The sequence below is a fragment of the Carlito syrichta genome, unplaced genomic scaffold (assembly GCF_000164805.1).
Source record: "Carlito syrichta isolate Samal-C Ts95f unplaced genomic scaffold, Tarsius_syrichta-2.0.1 Scaffold307015, whole genome shotgun sequence".
Classification (NCBI taxonomy): Eukaryota; Metazoa; Chordata; class Mammalia; order Primates; family Tarsiidae; genus Carlito; species Carlito syrichta.
In genome coordinates this window covers 426,696-449,087 of record NW_007251111.1, presented here as the reverse complement: position 1 = coordinate 449,087, position 22,392 = coordinate 426,696, and the positions used below count along the sequence as shown (strand labels likewise).

At 41.7% G+C, this 22,392-nt stretch overlaps 1 protein-coding gene across 1 annotated transcript in view; it reads right to left on the bottom strand.

The window, feature by feature from the left end:
* LRIG2 (leucine rich repeats and immunoglobulin like domains 2) overlaps positions 1-22,392 on the bottom strand; it is a 54,065-nt gene that overhangs the window by 2,621 nt on the left and 29,052 nt on the right. Inside the window, exons 12-17 of the mRNA XM_008063728.2 lie at positions 10,786-10,949; positions 8,269-8,589; positions 6,710-6,991; positions 4,095-4,544; positions 2,902-3,051; positions 890-1,180 (exon numbers count right to left, since the gene is read on the bottom strand). Coding sequence (XP_008061919.1) covers positions 890-1,180; positions 2,902-3,051; positions 4,095-4,544; positions 6,710-6,991; positions 8,269-8,589; positions 10,786-10,949 — 1,658 coding nt within the window. The remainder of the gene's footprint in view (positions 1-889; positions 1,181-2,901; positions 3,052-4,094; positions 4,545-6,709; positions 6,992-8,268; positions 8,590-10,785; positions 10,950-22,392) is intronic.

Genomic DNA, 22,392 nt, shown 5'->3' with positions numbered 1-22,392 from the left:
TCACCTCAGCCTCCCAAAGGCGCGGGATTACAGGCTGAGCCACCGAGCCCGGCTGTGCCCTTTTTAAAAGCCTTTAAGAGCTGGTCTCTTAAAAACAGCGGAGCATGTCTCGAGTCCCACGTTAGATCACCTACTCCTTCCAGAACCATCCATCAAGTACCACTGTCCACTGTGCCTTCCTCTGGAAACCTGTGGCTCTCAGTCCCTACCCTATTTCCAGTGCTCTTCCATGTCAGGTAGGCAGGAAGATGAGAGCTGATGAGACACCTGGATAGACAGGCAGACATGCTCAGTATCCTTCATGGTCTAGAAAGAGTTTTATTTCAAATACCAAGTTGCTGCCAAATTCCTAATCTATGCTATATAATGTGTATTTCTTTTCCTGGGCCATGTGAGACAGAGGACACTACCCCAAAACTGCTTCCCGTTTACGGCCCTGGTCATACCTCATAGGAGAAAGAGAACTCATGTCGGGTGATGCTGAGATTAGCTATTTACCTGACAGAACAGCAGCCAAAATATTTAAAAATTGTCTCAGTAAAATCCTTCACCAAATTATGTCCAAATTATATTATTTAAATAAAGATGGGAGGAAAAAATATTAATACCCTACATGAAACCTTTTCAAAGCTTTTTCTGTATGGCCTCTGAATTTTCAGTAGTGTGATCCTGTGACTCCCACAAAAGTTGTTTGTGTCCTGCAGATGAAGACTTCTTTGTAACTCTAATATGTAAAAATCTCTGGCTCTAGTTCATACCAGTGAACAGTGGCCAATTACTCCAGTAAGCCAATTTGTTTGCTTCCTGTCAAAAGAGTACTACCGTATGACAGAAGGGAAAGTCAATTAGATGAAAGTAAAAACAAACAACAAAAAAATGCAGCCCTTACCACTGCTCATCTGCATGGAGGACGACTTCTTTTCACTTATCCTCTCATGGCTGGTGGGAAAAGCAGACAGCTCTCTGTCTGCTGATGACACAAGGCTCTCCAGGGCAGCGGCATCTTGGGGAGGATGTGTTAAATACATCTCTCGGGGCATCTGGACCATGAGGCTGGACAGTGTCTGATCTAGAACATCCTCTTCGGCAATATAGGTGTATGGACAGTACTCTCGGGTCCTGGAGTAGATGTTGGCATTGTCGTAGCAATCTGAGCAGATCACCCGGGTGCCGGTGCCACCTAAGGACAACAAGGGAAATAACCCAAATGTCTTTCCATTAAGAAATTAGTGTTGCCAACTGTCAGCTTCCAACAGCTGTCATCATCATCACTGCTTGCATTTACTTTATAAGCCAGGTGAAGTTTCAAGCTCTTTCTGTGAACTCATTTAATCCTCACCATTACTATGAGGTAGGTGTTATTTCCATCCCCACTTTACAGATAGGATCACAACAGCACAGAAAAGTTAAGTAACTAGACCAAAGTCATACTGCCAGAGTAAGGACCAAAGTCATACTGCCAGAGTAAGGAGCAGAAATCTGAACCCAGCCATTCTGGCTCCAGAGCCCATGCTCTTGAAGACCACATGGAACCATCTCTGTCCAGCCTGGATAAGTCATGCTCAAATCAAGGGAGCCAAGGCAAGGCTGGTCCTGTGCTACAGAACACACACTTGGCATAAGAAACTAAAGCAGAGAACAAGGAGTTACGGTGACTTCACTTTAGGAAGGCTCATGTTCCTGTCACAAGTCAAGAGGTTAAGTAATAACAGTGGCTAAAAGTATCCTTGGAGAAAGCCTCTGACAGTGGAGAGTCCTGCCTAACAAGTGTACAGCTGACCAAAGTAAAGGCGTAATAATGAGCCTCCCGGACAATGGTGTGCTTTAAAAACTGAATGATGAATGAGGTAAGAGAGAGCGAGAAATATTTCCCACAAATTTCAAAGAGTATAAACTTTAAAGGATTCTTTTAAAAGTCAGAAATGCCCCTTTCTTCCATGAAAAGCCAAAATAAAATCTAATTTATCCACAAAATAGAAAAGTAGATAAAGAAGATACCCAGCCTTAACAAATCTCTGAAGAAATAAAAGAAACCTTTCGCTTGCATGGCACTTGGAGCACCACAGGATCTGCCAAAGGATCTGGGAGAACCGAGGGCAGTGCTTTACATGCTTCTTTATTTTAAAATGAGGAAACTAAGACTCAGATCTGAAGTGACTTGTCCATGGTCACAGAGCTGAAAAGAGGAAGAACTAGGAATCAAACTCAATTCTTCCATCCCGTAATTCACTTCCTGGTGTTCTGTCACTCCCTGTAGCAGTGAGGGTGGGAAAAGGGTAGCAGGAGGAGAGGCAGTGTTGAGATGTCAGGTTCATTTAATAAGGGAACAAATGACATCTCTTTTTAGAGATGAAGTCTCACTATGCTGCCCAGGCTGGAGTACAGTGGCTATTCACAGGCACAATCATGGTGCACTACAACCGCAAACTCCTGGCCTCAAGCGATCCTCCCACCTCAACCTCCCAAGTAGCTGGAACTACAGGCATACAACACCACATCTCGCTCGTACTTACCCTTTAAACTTTACTGAATATCTAGCTATTAGACAACAGGAGAAATAAACCTCCCTTGAATGTGGTCTAAAGGATGCTCATGAATGCAAAGGGCCAGAGACACCTGAAGAGTTTCCAGAACATTCTCTTCCTATAATAATAAAAGTTTGGCAGCCTCTGCTATGTAACTGCAATCCCTTGCTGAAAGATGACGTATTTCTCCTTTCTGTAAGATTTTCTTTTCCCTTTAAGACTTCAGTCAATTTTCATCCATTTTGCATAGAGCTAAATGTTGTCACTGAATATCTTACTTTAAAATATTGCTTCTGGTTAATAGAGAAACTACACACTAAAAAACAAACTCAGCAGGACAGGCTGCAGCTATAACCACCAACCACAGCACCCTTACCGTCAGGGCCTTTGTGCAGGTACCCGTTGGCAGGAGGCATGAGTTGCTGGTGACTGCCCGCCTCAGAGCTGCTGTAGCCTTCCTGTGGCTCGGATAGTGTTCCTTGGGAAGACAGGTAGCTGGGAATGTCTGCAGGCAGATTGAGCTCCTCTGTAAAAGAGACACCTGTAACCCTCAGGTGAAGTCTGGCAGGTGACACCAACACTCAGAAGATTACTTGGCAAACATATTCCGCTTTGACATCATAAGCCAGGAAAACAGCAGGTCCCTGGGGCTCCAAGAGCTCTGAGCAGTCCCCTAGAACTACTTCTCACCGGAATTCTTCTCTAAGCTCCATTTAAAAGTATGGCCAGAGGTTTCTTTCGTCCATTCCAGTTCTAGTATGTCTCCCTTTCTTTTCCCTCTTCTTTCTCTAATAAACTTTGTTCCAAAACTTTGAAAAAAAAAAAAAAAGGATGACCAAAAGAAACAAAACCTATAGGTTGAAATCCTCTCTACAGGCACACTTCACAGTCTGTCTACTAGAGGTCTTCTCTTGCAGAATTTCAGGGTGAGGGATGTCAATGACTGACCTCAATTATCCAGCCTTACAGTCAGGAAAAACAAACAAAAAAAAACACAACTGATCTCAGCCCTCATGAGGGCTCAGAAAAACTTTCTTACACCACATACCAGGTCACAGCTCCCCAGTTTTCTGGTTGTTTTTTTTTGAGATGAAGTCTCACTGTGTTGCCCAGGCTGGCCTCTAACTCCTGGACTCAAGTGATCCTCCTGCCTCAGTCTCCTGGGAAACTGGGACTACAGACGCTCTCAGCCTTTGATTTTTTGAGTCAGATCTCACTCTGCCACCCAGGCTGGAGTGCAGTGGCACGACCATGGCTCACTGCAGCCTGAACTCCTGGGTTCAGGTGATCTTCTGCCTCAGGCTCCCAAATAGCTGGGACTGTATGCAAGCACCATGTTACCCTGCTCATTGGCTTTTTATTTTTCGTAAAGACGAGATCCTGCCATGCTGCCCAAGCTGGTCGCTAACGCCTAGCCTCAGGTGATCCTCCTGCCTTGACTTGCCAAAGTGCTGGGATTACAGGCGTGAGCCACCACACCCAGCCACAGTCTTTTATATTTTACAGCAAATCCTACACTACATTCTTGACTCAAGTACAAGTCACAGGTGTCACATGGATACCACTCACCTGTGTTTGTGATACTATAGTCCTCGTTTTTCTTTCTCATGTGGTAAATAACAATGACCCAGACCAAAGAGGTGCCCACCACACAGCAGACCACGACGATGATGACGATGCCAACTGTTGTCCAGCCATCATCTTCACGCCCAGTGCTACTCTGGGAAGAGTCACAATTTGGGGATGCAATGACATTTAGGTAAATGTGGCCACGTTCTGTCCCAAGGGTGTTAGACATGATACAGGTGTATTTCCCAGCATCTTCCAGGCCAGCGTCTACAATGATGAGAAGCTGGTTGGCTGCAGCAAAGAAGTGTCGCTCTGTCACCAGCAGCGGCCCGTCATCTTTCGTCCAGTTGAGGCGAGGAGCAGGACTCCCTCCAGCGATGCACTGTAGCACTGCAGTCTCACCTCGGGCGACTGTCTTATCCTCCAGGGGCCTAATAAATGAGGGTGTCTCTACCAGGAGAAAAAAACAAGGTAGGTAGTTTTACACCCTAACTCCTATTGAATTAGACCAATAAGGGTATGATGAAGTAAGTACTTTCATAGACTTAGGGGAGGATTAGAAGGCAATGTCTCGGAAAAACAAAAACCTCAAAAAAGCCTAAATCTTACCACATTAATACCACCCTGGTCAAACTATCCTAAGAAATTCAAAGATGTATACACAAAGATGTATATAATAAATCAGCTATAATTTAAAAAAATAAAGCATCTAAAAATATAGCAGAAAAATGATTATAGTACAGTAACATGATGCTTTATGAAGACTAAATTTTTTTATTTTTTGTAGAGACAGGATTTCACAGTGTTGCCCAGGCTGGTCTCGAACTCCTGGCCTCAAGCAGTTCTTCTGGCCTTGGCTTTTCAAAGCGCTGGGATGACAGGTGTTAGCCACAATATCCAGCATGAGGACCTTTTTTTTTTTTGAGTTGGAGTCTCACTCATGGCCACCACAGCCTTGACCTGCTGGCCTTAGGCAATCCTTCTACCTCAGCCTTCCAAGTATCTGAACTACAGACGCACGTCACCACACCTGGCTAATTTTTAAAATTTATCATAGAGATGAGGTCTCGCCAAGTTGCCCAAGCTGGTCTCGAACCCCCAGGCTCAGGCAATCCTCTTGCCTCAGCCTCCAAAGTGCTGGGATTACAGGCTGAGCCATTGCTCAGCCAACACGGGGACTTTTTAATGACAGGGCCTCGTGATGAAACAATGTGAAATGAAAAAATGCAGGAAAACACAGGTGTACTTAACTACATAAAAATGAGGGAAAAGGGTCTAGAATAAATATGCTAAAATCTTTAACAGCATTTGAGTGACTTCCTGACTTCCCCTACCTTTCCCTAATTTTCTGTATATCTTTAATTTTTAAAACAATAAACTACTTATTTTTATCATTATATAAGTAAACAATACAAGTCAACAAACTTAAAAAAAAACCCTAACATCTAGAAAAATGGAGAACCAGAAAGTAGAATTTGCCTTGGATTTGAGTTCTGTGACGAAAAGTATTCTATTAAGAAGATAAAAATCAGGAAAAAGTTTTAGAAAAAAAGGCATTTTACCAGAACATAGGATTAAGAGGCGCATATTGGAAGGAAAACAGAAAATCTAGTAGGAAAACAGATCCATCTTTTTTTGTGTTAAACTTTTTTGAAAAATGAACTAGGAGGAAAGACATTAAACTGCCTTAGGTTCTTTGTGAAGTCATAAGTGGAGCACTATTACATGGCTGGGACACGTCTAAGAAAAACCGTGAAACTCTCGATAGAAACTCAATGAGCAGTTTAAAAAAAAAAAAAAAAAGGTGAGTGGATTGCCTGAGCCCGCGGGTTCGAGACCCGCCTGGGCAGCAAGACCTCATCTCTACAATAAATCAAAAAATCAGCTGGGCATGGTAGCACGCGCCTGTAATTCCGGCTACTTGGAAGGCTGAGGCGGAAGGATCGCCAGAGCCCAGCAGGTCGAGGTTGCGGTGGCCAGGAGCGGCCACTGCACTCCAGTCTGGGTGACAGAGTGAGACTCCAACTCAAAAAAAAAAAAAAGTTGCTGGGTGTGGTGGCTCATGCCTGTAATCCCAGCACTTTGGGAGGCAGAGGCAAAAGGCCTGAGCCCAGGGATTTGAGACCATCCTGGGCAACTTGGTGAGACCTCGTCTCTACAATAAATCAAAAAAAGTAGCCGGGCATGGTGACACACACCTGTAGTTTCAGCTACTTGGAAGGCTGAGATGGAAGGATCGCCTGCGCCCAGCAGGTCAAGGTTGCAGTGGCTGCACTCAAGCCTGGGTGACAGAGTGAGACTCCAACTCAAAAAAAAAGTCTAATGTTAAATAAAAACCTTACAGAGGGAGACATTAAAGGATAAGCTGATAAAGGAATCTGAATTTCCAATTCACGTGATGAAGGCCCCTAAACGAGTGCCCTGGACATTCGCCCACATTTATCTGACCCACAATATCCTGGGCAGACATAACCCTGCATAAAATGGCAAAATAAAATAACAAAGACATAAGAATAACAATGGTCATCTCAGAATTATTTTTCTTGCTCTTTAAGACCAAGAATATCCCCTAAGAGGCTCCAACAAAAGCCAGGCCTATGGGCCAGCAGACATACCTAGCACGGTGAGGGAGGCATTCGCTGAGAGGCCTCCTGCTGTGTTCTGTGCCATGCAGCTATAGATGCCCATATCTTCTATCTTCACATTGGCAATGAAAAAGACATCATCTTCGGGCATGACATGCATGCGTCTTTCTCGAGCCGCAGGAAAGTCCGTACCACCATCTTTCTGCCAGGAAATCTGAGGTGCAGGGTGCCCCTCGGCAGCACATTCTAGTCTGGCCATGGCACCAGTGCGAATAGTTAGATCCATTGGAGTTTTCAGAAAAGACGGCATCTCTGTTCCAAGAAAGATCACCAAAAAGAGTGTGGGCAGGGGAAAAAATACATGTACACGCATACAAATACCAAGAGTCTAGAAGGCAAATATCAATGGTTAGAATGCTCCATTTCTTTAAGGAGACATGCTCCCTGGATTGAGAGTGAATATGGTTCTAGTGGCCATCTTTTCTCCCAGAACCTCAGAGCATTTGGAGCACTGTGGCGGCTAACTCTCCCAAGATGCACAATACACCCGATCATCTGATGGAAACAGAGAAAGCAGAAAGCCACAAGCTTTCTGAACTCCCTATCTTAGAACCTCATATCTACTATGATGCCCTCACTTATAAACGGGCTGGGCACAGTGGCTCATGCCTATAATTCCAGCACTACGGGAAGCCAAGGCAAGAGGATTGCCTGAGTCCAGGGGTTCAAGACCAGCCTGGGCAACTTGGTGAGGCCTTGTCTCTTAAAAAAAACCCAGAAAAACAAAAAACTACCCGGGCATGGCAGCGCATGCCTATAGTTCCAGCTACTTGGAAGGCTGAGGTGGAAGGATCGCCTGAGCCCAGCAGGTCAAGGCTGTGGTGGCCATGAGCATGCCACTGCACTCCAGCCTAGGAGACAGAGTGAGACTCCAACTCAAAACAAAACAAAACAAAAAAGGCTGTCAAGGAAGCTATATGCTTAAAAAATTTATGCTTTCAAAAATCTCATTAAAAAAACACGAAGACACAAGTACATATTTCAGTTGTACAGAGGTTAAAATGTTGCAGTTATTCAATTTGATAGGCAATAGTAAATCAAGCAATTTGGAGAATTTTTTAGTCACAAAGAAGAGTATTAATTTCAAAAATGAATTTGTGTGACTACATTTAGACAATGGTAATGATCACCTAACCCAGAAATGTCCTAAATATTCCCAGTTACTAGAAAGCACACTGGGAATAAATTTCATAGTTCTCAGGGGAGATTTAGGTTCTGGAAAGAAAACTCAGAATTTCAAAAGCATAAACAGCATACCTCCTAGGGCCGAGGGATTTACCCCTCAACTAAAGACTCCTACCTTTCAAAGATCAATTAGAGACAGTAAGTGGGCAGCCTGACTAATCAAAAAATCCCACCCACTCAATACCTTATCAAAACCTGAAAGACAACAATAGTAAGACTCCACCCCGGCAAATGTCAGGTTTACCTTAAATTCGTCAAGTGATACAAAAATTGAACATAGAAAATTCTTCTAAACTTAAAAAAAAAAAACAAAAAACCAAAACCCAAAGAGCACACTTCCTTACCATTCACAGTCAGTTTGGCTTTCTGAGAATAATTGGAACCAAAGTGATTAGTAACAATACACTGATAGTTCCCTTCATCTGTGAAATTCATATTGAACAGATGTAAGATACTAGTATGTTCTAGAGCTTCTCCAGCTTGCTGCCGAAAGCGAACAAAATTCTCAATATCCACGTCATACAGGATTTCACTGTCTTTGCGCCACACAGTGGACATGGGTGAATCACTGCTGCTCACTGCACTGCATGTCAGAGTCACGTTCATGCCTCTTAGAGCAATTGTGGTTTCAGGATGGATCCTTATCTGTGGTTTGAGAAAATCATCTAGGGGAAAAAAAGGCAGGGGTCGCCAAGTCAGTTTTTTAAATTTCTGCTTCTTTAGATTCAATTTTAAAATAAGTACCATGAAAGTATATGTTGTGCTCCCAAAGTGGCACATTAAGGCCAGAAGAAGCCACAGAACTAAGGTTCCCTGCTGAAAGATGGGAAACGAGGCCCAGAAATGTCGAACGGCATCTCAAAGACGCGAAAGCAGGAGTGGAGCCCAGGCGGGAGAGCTCAGCTTTCCTGCCTTCAGGACCAGCACACTTTTCGCTGTCCTTTACTGTCTGTCACCTGTGTGCTTAGAATATACTGGAAAGAAAGAGAAGCCTTATATTGGAATTTCAAGACAAGTTCCAATTCCATTACCCCTTGTATATATGTATGTGAGACATACAGAAACATATATATTACCATTATCCTTTCTGTGTCAATACAGAACATGGTGATTATGAACTGTATTTCACAGAGAATACCCAATCATAAAACAAGTTACTTGAAATACCCTGTATGTGTGCTATATATGTGTATAAGTGTTCCCCAAAATAGTGAAAAATTCTAAAGATGTTAAATGCCCAACTGAAGATTGGCTTAAAACTGGTAACAAAACATAGATTCATAAGTAATAATATTATTGGACTATCACAGAGAAGCAGGCGCATGAACTCTTTTATTTTTATTTTTTTGGGAGTCAGGGTCTTCCTTTGACACCCACGCTAGCATGCAGTGGCACAATCACGGCTCACTGCAGCCTTAACTTCCTGTGCTCACGCAATTCCCCTCTTCCTCAGCCTCCCAAGTAGCTGGGACTACAGACGCATATCACCATACCCAGTTACTTTTTTGATGTTTCTGCAGAGACAAGATCTTGCTAATGTTGGGCTGGTCTTGAATTCCTGGGCTCAAGCGATCCTCCTGCCTCAGTCTCTCAAAATGCTGTGATTACAGGCACGAGGTACAGAACCCAACCTTGAACTCTTAACCAATATCTTCACTGGATATAACATTTCATTGAAAAGAGGAATTAAAAAAAAAAAGGGAGATAAAATATACAAAGTGTTTATATTTAAAACTAAGTGAAAAGGGAATGTGTGGCCATGTAAGCACAATTTAATCTTTACTAGATTCTTTGTTTTCTTCTTTAAAATTTGTAAAACAATGGGAGTATTCTGTGGGCCTGAACTTCCAAGTGTCCCAAGCATCTTTATATAGATTGTGAAAACAGATCGGGCAACATACAGGGAGACACAAATATGAGAGCTACCAGAAGATCTAGATGTTCCCCCAGGTGAAATGTAAGAATAGAGGGAAAATGTCCCGGCCGGGCTCAGTGGCTCAGCCTGTAATCCCAGCGCTTTGGAAGGCCGAGGTGAATGGATTGCCTGAGCCTGCAGGTATAAGATCTGCCCGGGCAACTTGGCAAGACCACATCTCTACAATAAGTAAAAAATTAGCCAGGCGTGGTAGCGCGCGCCTGTAGTTCTGGCTACTTGGAAGGCTGAGGTGGAAGAATCTCCAGAGTCCAGCAGGTCGAGGCTGCAGTGGCCAGGAGCGTGCAACTGCACTCCAGTCAGGGCGATGGAGTGAGACTCCAACTCAAAAAAAAAGAAAAATATCCCAGTTGGGAAAGAATAATATAGATGTATATTTGAAATTATAAGTGCTAGAATCAAGACAACTTGCCTCCCTGCAAGGAAAAACCAAAACCCTTTCACTTTAGTCTTAAGAAATTGCATCAAAAATACAAACCACATGAAATCTGTATAACAACATAAAATAGTGCTGTCTCTTTGGAAAATACCTGGGTGGCTCTCCCCAATATCGACTAAAATTGTTCTTGTAAAAAAAAAAAATCTTTTTGGTCCAGAAATCTCACTACCGGATATTTATCCTACGTTGACAATCCCCCTGAAGGGAAAGGCCTACAGTCACAAAAATGCTATTATACTGCTATTAAAATGATCACGTCAAGATTTAGAGGGGGAAAAATTGCTTATGAAATATTAAGCCAAAGAATACAAAATGTAATATGACCATAAAATATAAAAATACAATCACTGAAACACGGGCTGGAGAAGAAGAACACAGAGAAATGGAAATAGATGTGCTAGGGGAAAGCATTATGATTCAATTTCCTTCTAATTCTGCTGCTTATACACTAAGTGTGCTACATGAAAAGTTTAAAACAAAAATACAAACCACAGACAAAATCTTTCAGATCCACATTCAGGATGCTTTGCCCTGCTAGCCATTCAGGGTGTGCACAGCTTACATTCACGGAATGTTGAAAGTTATTATCAACCAGCCACTGAAGCAACCACTTCAAATGGCAGTCACAGAGCAAACTGCTTGTGTTCAGAATCCTACAGAAAAGAAAACAAGAAGAAGACTTGTTTCACTTTCATTCTAAATTTATTCAGCATTAAAATCTTACTACACACTTAAGCATTTTCCTTGCCAAAAATGTTTAACCTGAATCTAACCACGAGTAAACAAATCCAGACTAACGTAACTCTCTAAATATGTTCATGTCATGAATGACACAAAAAAGGAGGGGGGACAAGGGTGGCAAAGGACCTACCTATTTTAGATTACAGACGATTTAAGAGCCATTACAACCAAATGAAACGCGTGATCCTGTTGTTTTGTTTTGTTTTGAGTTGGGGTCTTACTCCATCGCCCAGTTTGGAGTGCAGTAGCACAAACATAGCTCACCGCAGCCTTGGCCTCCTAGGCCAAGAGATTCTCCCACCTCAGCCTCCCAAGTAGCTGGGGTGAGAGGTGTGCACCACCATGCTCAGCTAATTTTTTGTTTTTTGTTTTTTTTAGTAGAGACAAAGTACCCTGTGTTGACTACTCTGGTCTCAAACTCCTGGGCTCAGGCAATTCTCATTCTCAGCCTAAATGCTGAGCCACTGCTCCTGGCCAAAGGACCTTTTTAAACATTGAGGAAACTTAAGTATGAACTGCATACTAAATAATATTACTTTATCAAGTTAATTTCCTTGAGTGTGAAAATGGTGATGCAGTTAAATAGGTAATGTCCTTGTTCTTAAAAATATATACACTGAAATATTTAGGGATGAAATGTCATAATGTCTGCAGCTTTCAAATGGTCAGAAAAAAAGACTGTATATATATGTGTATTGGAGATAGCGAGAAAGAGAATGAGAGAAAGAGAAAGGGAGAGAAACAGATAACAAGCTTGACAAAGTTAACAACTGGTGAATCTAGGTAAGGGGCATATGGGTGTTCACTGTATCTTCCTTTAAATTTGGGGGCTTAAAATTTTCCCCAAGAAAGTCTGAGGAAAAGCTTATTATATTTATTAGAGCTGGGATCTGTTGTAGAGAGTATATAATTATTTCCAAATATTTCATTAAGACTAAAAGCACTTCAGCACTGCGGCAATGTGTACTTCATTTTAAACTAAGCACCACTGAATATTTATTTTGGGTCCATAACAGGCTTATAAAACATATGTGAAAAATCAGTACTTTCTCTCAATGACCCCTTAAATATTCTGTCCATTTCAATGCAGCTAGGAAGCAAATGATTTTGAGAACATTATAATTTGTTTTATGTACATGATCAAATCTTCAACTAGTTTTAAAGTTTGGCATAAAGTATCTAGGATCTGATTCAATAAAAGTTTCAGTCTTTAAGGGTATATCAAAAAGCATATTTTATCAAGGGTAATTTAAATTAAACAAGCCAAAAGCTACCTTTTGCATTTAAGAAAGTTCTTTTCATTCACTCTTAGAGAAAAAAAAAATTTGGAGTCAGGGTCTCACTCTGTTGCCCAGGCTGGAATATAGTGGCACCATCATGGTTCACCACAGCCTCGACTTCCTGGGCTCAGGCAATCCTTCTGCTTCAGCCTCCCAAGTAGCTGGGACTATAGACATATGTCACCATGCCCAGCTAATTTCTTGATTTTCTGTAGAGACGAGGTCTCACTATGTTGCCTAGACTTCGTAGAGAAGTATTTGAGTGTCTACTACATGCTAGGCAATATTCTAGGCTGTGGAGATGTGACCCCCATGGAGTTTATATATTAAGAGCTAAGTAATAAATACATACATGCAAAATACAATGTCAAAAAGTATTAAGTGTGGGGCTGGGTGTGGTGGCTCATGTCTGTAATCCCAGCAACTAGGAAGGCTGATGTGGCTGGATCGCTTGAGCTGGGAGTTTGGGGTTACAGTGAGCTATGATTATACCACTGCATTCTAGCTTGGGCAACAGGGTAAGACCCTGTCTCTAAAAAATAAAAATAAGTTTTAAAAAAGTGTTAAGTGCCATGAACAAAAACAAAGCTAGGCAAAGACATAGAGACAGCAGCTACCAGTTTAGGGCAAGTTTTTTAAAAAGATGGCAGGTGAGCAAAGAACTAAACAAACTGGACAAAGACCTGAACAAAGTGAAAGGGCAGATCATGCCAGGTCTGACCTCAGAACGCCCCAGACAAAGGAGACTCCATGCCAAGACTTGAGGCAGACATGCTTAGTATGCTCATGTGAAGCAAGGAGGACACTGAAACTACAGCACAATGAGCAAATGAGACTGGCAGGAATGTGGCTGGAGAGTTGCGCCAGCAGAACCTGGCTACGCAGGTGCTTCATAAACAAAGGGAAAGGCCGGGTGCGGTGGCCAAGCCTGTATTCCCAACACTCTGGGAGGCTGAGGTGAGAGGACTGCCTGAGCCATGGGTTCGGGACCAGCCCAGGCAACTTGGCGAGATCTCATCTCTACAATAAGTCAAAAAATTAGCTGGTGGCATGTGCCTGTAAATCCAACTCCTTTGAGGGTTGAGGCAGAAGGATCACCTGAGCCCAGCAGGTCAAGGCTGTGGTGGCCGTGAGCATGCTACTGCACTCCAGCCTGGGCAACAGAGTGAGACTCCGACTCAAAAAAAAAAAACAACCAGAAAAAAAACAAAGGGAAGGACTTGAGTTGTGCTTATTTTTTTCCCCTAAGTGTAGTGATAAGCCACTGGAAGGTGAAGAATAGAGGAGGAACAAGGTCTGATTTGTTTTCTTAGGTATAATACAAACTGGACTCACAAGACCTGGACCAACAGCCTAACTCCACTACTTATCTTAGACATGCACAGAATGCCTCCAAAACTTCAGTTTCCATTTCCGAAAAATGGAATTGAGAGTGCCCACCTCAAAAAATGTTTTAAATAAAGCACTGAGCACAGTGCCTGGCGACAAACACGACTTAATTCATGGTAGTGCCCTTCACTTCTATTTATTTTGTTTCTTTCCATCATTCATATACTAACCAACCCTGCCCACAAGCACCTAACAGAGTACATCACATTCTCTCAAAAAGTGTGTGTACAGATACATACTAAAATTTTAACAATGGTTGTCTTCAAGTAGCAGGGATTCAGGGGTCCTTCTCTCTCTTGGCTTAATTAATTGTATTTTCTAATTTTTCAACTATGAGTATGTAATTTTAATCAATAATAATTTTAACTATATGTAACTTGCACAGCTTTGGAAAGGGGCAGTTTTAGTTATGCCACCAGGTGAAGAGGGTCAGAGAAAATGAGAAACATTCATTTCAAGAGTTGTAGCCAGATATGATAGGAAACCAGATGAAATGAGAATCTGGTAAGGACTACCAAAATGTGCAAGACAAAAGCCACAAGGGTGTGCTACAGTCTGTCTACTGAAATTAAAAAAACGTATCTCTATAGTCACTCTCCTTTCCATTTGTTTACAAAACAAGTCTGGTCTCATTAGAGTTGGCCTGATTATTTACAAACGTGCAGCAAGAATGGCAATTGACCACAAAGCCCTCCTGAATTTGCTTTGCTGGAACTTTTCAAAGAAACCTCTGATTAGACTTTTAAAAGCCTCTGAAGGATAGTAAGCCAAGCCAGGAACTCTCTACCACCTCACCTACAGACTTGGGTAAGATCCTCTCTTCTTAAGATTATCAAAATATCCTAAAGCTCCTGAGACTGCCAGAAAGTGACCTTCCTTTCTCATTTGTAAGGCCAAGAACTCTGTAAACAAAGCACCAGGCCAGTTTTATCAACAGGGCTTCATAAGCACTGGCGCCTTAAAACCAGTCTTAGTTCCTTAAAGTTATCTGGTCACATCAAATTTTATGCATCATTCTCAAATATGACATTCCAGTCAAAGACTTGTAACATAACCAATGTTTTCAACTGTGTCCTGTTACAAGGAGAATAGCTTCCTATTTAACTTATGTAAATAACCATATTGCCATTAAAAAAAAGACTCATTAAGTTTCGAATTCTGGTGAGATCAGGCAGGGAGAAAAAGTAATTGTTTCATTTTTTTGTTCCAGTGGTATACTTTATCACTGTCGTGAGTTATAGATAGCATAAAAGGAAACAGAAATGGGTTTCTTAAATCTGGAAATAAAACATTAAGGAACCAGCAATGTTCTAGATCAAGAATCATCCTTTATCAATTCATTCATTCCATGTAATTAATTCTTGTTCTGCTTGATCCTGGATTACCAGTTTCACGAACCCATCAGTTTCTTCATTGGGGTTCTGGACATTTACTTTGCTAAATGGTATGATGTTAAAGTTATCAGAAACCTTCATGTCAGAGTCTTTTCCATGAACCTCTCTGAAGATGCAGTACTTCTGGGACAATAGTTGTTTGCAAAAGCTTTCAGGAAAGAATCAGAAACAACTGAATGACAAAGGACTTAAAAAGGCCATGGTTAAAGATGTGGTGAGAGTTCATTTGGCAAGTAAATTTAGATATTTCTGTGGCACACATTTTAATATAATAACCAAAATTATGGCTGATAATATTATGCTAGACATATGAATAGCAAGGGTACCGACAAATTTCTATGAACTTCATACTTCTCAAATACTTACATTAATATATGTGTATACAAATATAACCCACAAAAGATTTAATATCATTTCTTCCTTTTTTTTTTTTTTTTTTGAGTTGGAGTCTCACTGTCGCCCAGACTGGAGTGCAGTGGCCACTCCCAGCCACCGCAGCCTCGACCTGCTGGGCTCCGGTGATCCTTCCGCCTCAGCCTTCCGAGTAGTTGGAATTACAGGCGCACGCTACGACGCTCGGCTAATTTTTCACTTATTGTAGAGATGAGGTCTCACCAAGTTGCCCAGGTGGGTCATATCACTTCTTCTTTTTTTTTTTTTTGAGTCGGAGTCTCACTCTGGCACCCAGGCTGGAGTGCAGTGGCACACTCACCACCACCACAGCCTCAACCTACTGGGCTTAGTTGATCCTTCCACCTCAGCCTTCCAAGTAGCTGGAACTACAAGCATGCGCCACCATGCCCAGGTAGTTTTTTTTTATTTATTGTAGAGATGAGGTCTCGCCATGTTGCCCAGGTTGGTCTCAGGCAATCCTTTCACCTCAGCCTCCCAAAGTGCTGGGATTGTAGGCATGAGCCACTGCGCCCGGCTAATATCACTTCTTATTTGACAATGTTTCCCATGTAACTTAACATACTAAATAAAGCAAATTAGTTTAAGATCCCTCTTTTTGTAGGATGAAAACCAAATCGTTTATTATTTTCCAGGAGCCCTCTGGGAAATATAAAAGTTAATTTGAGGTCAAAAAGACTTTATTTACAATTCAATTTTGGGAAGTTGCCAAAAATGTCAAAATGTTTGAACACCTGATTAAATCGGATTAACAGATGATCCTATTTAACAATCCTTAATTATCTATATAACCAAAGTGACAAAGATTTTTAAAGGCAAATAAAAAAGGTATATAGTTGTGAATAAAACTTAGGTTTTTTTGGTTTTTGTTTTTAAAGAGACAGAGTCTTTCTCTGTTTTCCAGGCTGAGGTGTGATCATAGCTCATTGCAGTCTAGAACTCCTGGGTTCAAACAATTCTCCTATCTCAACCGCCTGAGTAGCTAGGACTACATGCCATCAGGCAAACTAATTTCTTAATTTTCTGTAGAGACAAGGTCTCACTATGTTGCCCAGGCTGGTCTCAAACTCTTGGACTCAAGTGATACTCCTCCCTTGGCCTCTTGGAATTACAGGCATGAGCCACCAAACACAGCCATAACTTAGTTCTTTTAGTATTGAAAAACTCAGCTTCCTTAAGTAATCAACGACCTGATAAAGAAAGCATGAAGCTCAGGAAATTATTTTGATAAAACAAAGAATTTTTTTTGTTTTCTAGGCAGATTACTTAAAAGGCTAAAAATTAAAAACTTTTCACAATCTCTTATCAAGAGCAGATTGATAATCTAAGAAAACTGTGTCCTTTTAACAGGTGAAAGAAAATTACATTTTAATTTTGCACAGGCATACTACTCAACTACTGATGTTGAATATTATTTTTAAAACGCTTATAATAAACTCATTCGCTGGCCTATAATCCCAGCACTTTGGGAGGACGAGGTGAGAGGGCTGCCTGAGCCCACGGGTTCAAGACCACCCCAGGCAACTTGGCGAGACCTCATCTCTACAATAAATCAAAAATTAGCTGGGCACAGTGGCACTTGCCTGGAGTGTCAGCTACTTGGAAGGCTGAGGAGGAAGGATCACCTGAGCCCAGCAGGTTGAGGTTGCGGTGGTTGTGAGCGTGCCACTGTACTCCAGACTGGGCGACAGAGTGAGACTCCAACTCAAACAAACAAACAAAATAAACTCATTCAATTTTAGCCAGCTTGGCCACATGAGAGTCTCCTCCCTTCTCTCTCTTCCCAACTTTCTATATCCATTCAGTCTTTGCCCTGCATTCTCCTTTTTCATTCTAAAACAACGTTTAAATTGCCTCCAAACAAGAACCAAGTTCTCTCCTGTTTTCTCAACAAAAACACATCTTTGGATCTCATACCTTTTCTTACCAAAAACACATTCTGCTTTCCCTGCAAACAGGTTGCTGTTGTTTTTTACCATTATCCCTAGTTGTTTCAATGACACATTCTAATTAGAACTTTTAACTATTCATTAACCTTAATTTCGAGTAAAAACTAGGAAGTAAGCAACAAGATGAACTGTCACATACCAACAATCTGTAGATAAATAAATGTATAAATACAGTCTTTCAAAATGTCTATAAGCATATGCTTCCCATAGTACAATTTTTCAGTGTGGCACAGGGCATGTTTACTAATAGATCCAAAGATATTTTGTCTTTCTATAAAATTTAAGAAGCCAAAAGTAGATAAATTTAAACTTATGCTCAGCAACTAATGTTTCAGGATTTTATCTTATTTGGGAATTAGCTACATAGTCAGTGAATACCCAACATTTAACTTTAACAGTTTAGCTTTAAGATTCCAAGTTACCAAGAAGGGTTTTGAAACTATTTTTAAGTAGACATGTTTTATACAACACAAACTGTAAAAAGTTCATTTATAAAATCAAAAATTAGCCAGGTGTGGTAGTGTGTGCCTGTAGTTCCAGCTACCTGGAAGGCTGAGGTGGAAGGATCGCCAGAGTCCAGCAGGTGGAGGCTGCGGTAGATGGGAGCGTGCCACGGCACTCCAGTGTGGGCGACAGAGTGAGACTCCAACTCAAAAAAAAAAAAAAAGTTCATTTATCCCACCTACAGCTACTTAATTCACTTGTTTTCAACAAGTAAAAATTTCATGATGTTAAAGCTAGCCATCATCTCATCTGTTGACAAATCAGACAAGTATCAAAAATATTACAGAATGCCGGGTTCAGTGGCTCATGCCTACAATCCCAGCACTTTGGGAGGCCAAGGTGAAAGGATTGCCTGAGCCCAGGGGTTCGAGACCAGCCTTGGCAACTTGGCGAGATCTCATGTCTACAATAAAAAATCAGAAAAATTAGCTCAGCATGGTGGTTCACGCTTGTAGTTTCAGTTACTTGGAAGGCTGAGGCAGAAGGATCAACTTGAGTCCAGCATGTCAAGGGTGCGGTGGCCATGAGTGTTCCACTGTACTCCAGCCTGGGCAACAAGAGTGAGACTCCAACTCAAAAAAAAAAAAAAAAAAAATTTACAGAAGCAAACAGGAAAAAAAAAATCACAGAAGCAAAGAAACAAAAAGTTAAACATTTGATTCTTTTCTTTTTTTGACTGCTGTATGTGACATGTATCAAGCAATTCATTTTTACTATATTTTGTTCTTAGGTTGAATTTATAGTTTTATAATCTTAAACACTTAGTAGAGACAACATAAGTTTGTTTTATTAGTAAACCCAGGTAGAATAAAATTGTATGTCTGCATTATAGTTAATGTTTATAATTCTGAGACATAGCCACTTTTATTAAACCAGCAGTATTAGACTAATCTTATTTATGAACGATTTATCCAAGTCATGTGAACCTGAAAAGTATCTGGGTCAATTTCTATATTTCTGGGAATTTTATGATTATTTAATTTATACAAGTGCTCATTCATCTCTAAGACAATTTGAACAGAAGTCCTTCAAGGAATTTTATAAGTCAATTTATTAATACCATCCGGAGAAAGAAAAAAATCACATATACGTAACATATATACATACGCAGACAGATGCAAAAAAAGATTTTACAGTTTTCATTCTTTAACAACTTTAGCTATGAGTCAGTAAAACACAGAAAAATAAACTCACTAGCTTATGTAAAATAGTTCTTATGTTTTCTCCACTTTATGTATTTATCCAAATTATGTTTCTGACAAAAATGGGACAGCTTTAAGGTTAAAGTTACCAGCTTTAGCAATAATTGTGGAAGAGACTTTCAAGATTTTCTTTTTGCCCTGACATGTACTCTTATTGCAGAAGAGATGTCAGGGGTTGTCTGGGTATCTCCAAAGCCCATAGGCTGAGTGTAGGTGAAATAATCCATCTATTTCCAGTTAGACTTTTTCCTCTTCAACCTTAGGTGGTTGCTGCTGGAGTCATGAGTTTCCTGAGAGCCCCCAGTGGATGGTTTGGGACCTAGAAGTTCAAGTGGCTAAGAGGCTAGAGTGGGCAGAAAAAGGTCTGGCAGGCATGGAGAGATGGATGAAGGAGGCGGGGATTTGAAGGAAGAAATGTTAACGGAGGCAAAGGAACTGGAGCTGGAGGGAAGACTGAAGGTGATCAGAGGAAGAAGAAGGGGCAGCAGCTAAGGGAAGGGGAGTTTTCAGAGGAGCTAGTCTGGGGAGACTTTTTTTGAGCCAGGGTCTCACTCTGTTGCCCAGGCTGGAGAGGAGTAGCACAATCATGGCTCATCGCAGCTTCGACCTCCTAGGCTCAGGCGATCCTGAGTAGCTAGGACTACAAGTTCGCAACAAATCCAGTTAATTTTGTTTGTTTGTTGTAGAAACAAAGTCCTGCCATGCTGCCCAGGCTAGTCTCAAACTCCTGGGCTCAAGCAATCCTCCTGCCTTGGCCTCCCAAAGCCCTGGAATAACAGGTGTGAGCTACCACACCCAGCCTGGGAGATCATAAGTTTCCCAAAGAGGCCAATACAGTTGCAACAAGAAGGAGATGGACAGCGCTGGTGGAGCACATAGTCAGGGATTCAGATGACAGAGAAATTTTCATGGGAGAAGCAGGCTCCAACAAAGAGAACCGAGAGGCCTTACAGAGTGCCAGGAAGGTCCTCCAGCTCGGGAGAGTCAGGGAATAATCCCTGTTCAGGAAAGAGACCCAGGAAGAGCCTTTCAAAAGAAGCCTGGTGCTCTAACCCAGCTTCAGGGAATGTACTCAGAATCTTAAGAATCAAAATCTTTCCTTACCAGCTTCCACGGACGTTTGTCCAGAGCAACGGTTCACAAGTCTGACTCACCATTGGATCCCCGATCAATCAATCAGGAGTGAAGACAAAGGCTTCAAAGGTGCACCTTGGGGTCCTGGGTGAGAGGTCTGGGGGTCCAATGATGAATCGGATTCTATCCAAGTCACTGTTAAAGAAAAATATCACTCAACGATACTGGTTAAAGTATGGCAAGGCAGACTTTATTCAGGACCACCCCAACAGGTACAGGAAGCCTGGCAATGGGATTGTGTAGTAGGGAAGAGAGAGTGGGCTCAACTCTGAACAGAGCATGGGCAAGTGGAAAAGTATAGCCAAGAAGCAGGGCGGGCATAGGTGGGTGAAAAATTACTAAGAAGTAACATCTAGAATAAGGGACGGCTAAATCAACTTAACCCAATTCTTGCTGAAGACAGGTCAGGAGAGATCAGACATCACCTGAGGAATGGTCTAGGATGAAGAGTTCTTGCTAAATCTGGATTTACAAGGAAGTACACTGATAGGCCGAGGAGAAAGTTTAACGGTCTGTCTGAAGTATGGTCAAGCAAAGAACCTTTGTCACACTCTCCAATTACTAAATGACTCTAAAGACTGAAACTGCAAATATTTGCTTTCACTATTTAAATTAAGTTAACTGAGTTCTAATAACAGCTAAAACTTTCTCGTTGGCCCTCAGTTTATCACTGGCAACAAAGGTAATAATGATTTGTAGTCAGTCACGATTTACAATTAAACCACGCCTAGGAGAAATAACTCAAAATATCTCAACAGACCAAACAAAGCCACTAACTTTAATCATCATGATGATTTTCATGACATTTTTATTTTTGCTGTTAATATTAGTTATTCACCTTTCACTATGTGCCAAATAAAAACAACAAAACTCAGCCGGGCTCGGTGGCTCAGCCTGTAATCCCGCGCCTTTGGGAGACTGAGGTGAGTGGATTGACTGAGCCCGAGGGTTCGAGACCCGCCTGGGCAAGTGAGACCTCATCTCTACAATAAATCAAAAAAAAAAAAAATCAGCCAGACGTGGTACCGCATGCCTGTAATGCCGGCTACTCGGAAGGCTGAGGCGGAAGGATCGCTGGAGCCCAGCAGGCGAGGTTGCGGTGGCCAGGAGCAGCCACTGCACTCCAGTCTGGGCGACTGAGTGAGACTGCAACTCAAAAAAATAAATTAAATTAAATTAAATTAAATAAAAACAACAAAACTCCTAATTCCTCATGGCCTACTGGCCCCACGTGATATGGCTCTGGCTTCACTCTCTGACTTCACTTGCTCAAGCCCCTCACCAGTATTCGCATGGTTTGTCACTCCATTAAGGTCCTGGTTCAAAGGCTGTCATCTTCAGAAGAGTTTCCCCTCACCACTTTATCTAAAACAGCAATCTCCGTCACTCTCCATACTTCTTCTTCAGAACAGTAGTACCTAATGAGCTATTACATATCTACCTGCTTATTATTTATCTTCCTTACTAGAATGTATTATAATACGCTATGACCCCAGAGATTTTGCCTTGTTCACTGTTGTGTTTTCAGCATCCAAAACAGTACCTTCCATAGAAGACGATGAGTAAGTATTTGAGTAAACAAATTATCTCTTTTTATCTTCACATAACCCTGAGGCTGGTGCTATTCCCATAAAGGAGAAACTGAGTCTGAAACAAAACAATTTGCCTACTATCACACAATTGTAGCAAGGAAAGTAGGAAGGAATTGAACCTAGTCAGTTTGAAGACTCACACATTTCCAGTGCATCTCAATCATCTGTGGTGAGAACTAATATTTTAAATTTCCAAACCGGGCGTGGTGGCTGTAATCCTAGCACTTTGGGAGGCAAAGGCGAGAGGCTTGTCTGAACCCAGGGTTTAAGACCAGCCTGGGCAACTTGGCAAGACCTCATCACTACAATAAATCAAAAACTTAGTCAGGCAAGGTGGCACGCGTCTGTGGTTCCAGTTACTTGAAAGGCTGGGGTAGAAGGATTACCTGAGCCCAGTGGGTCCAGGCTGTGGTGGCCATGAGCATGCCACTGCACTCTAGCTTGGGTGACAGTGAGACTCTGACTCCAGTAAATAAATAAAAATTTCCAATCCACCGTGA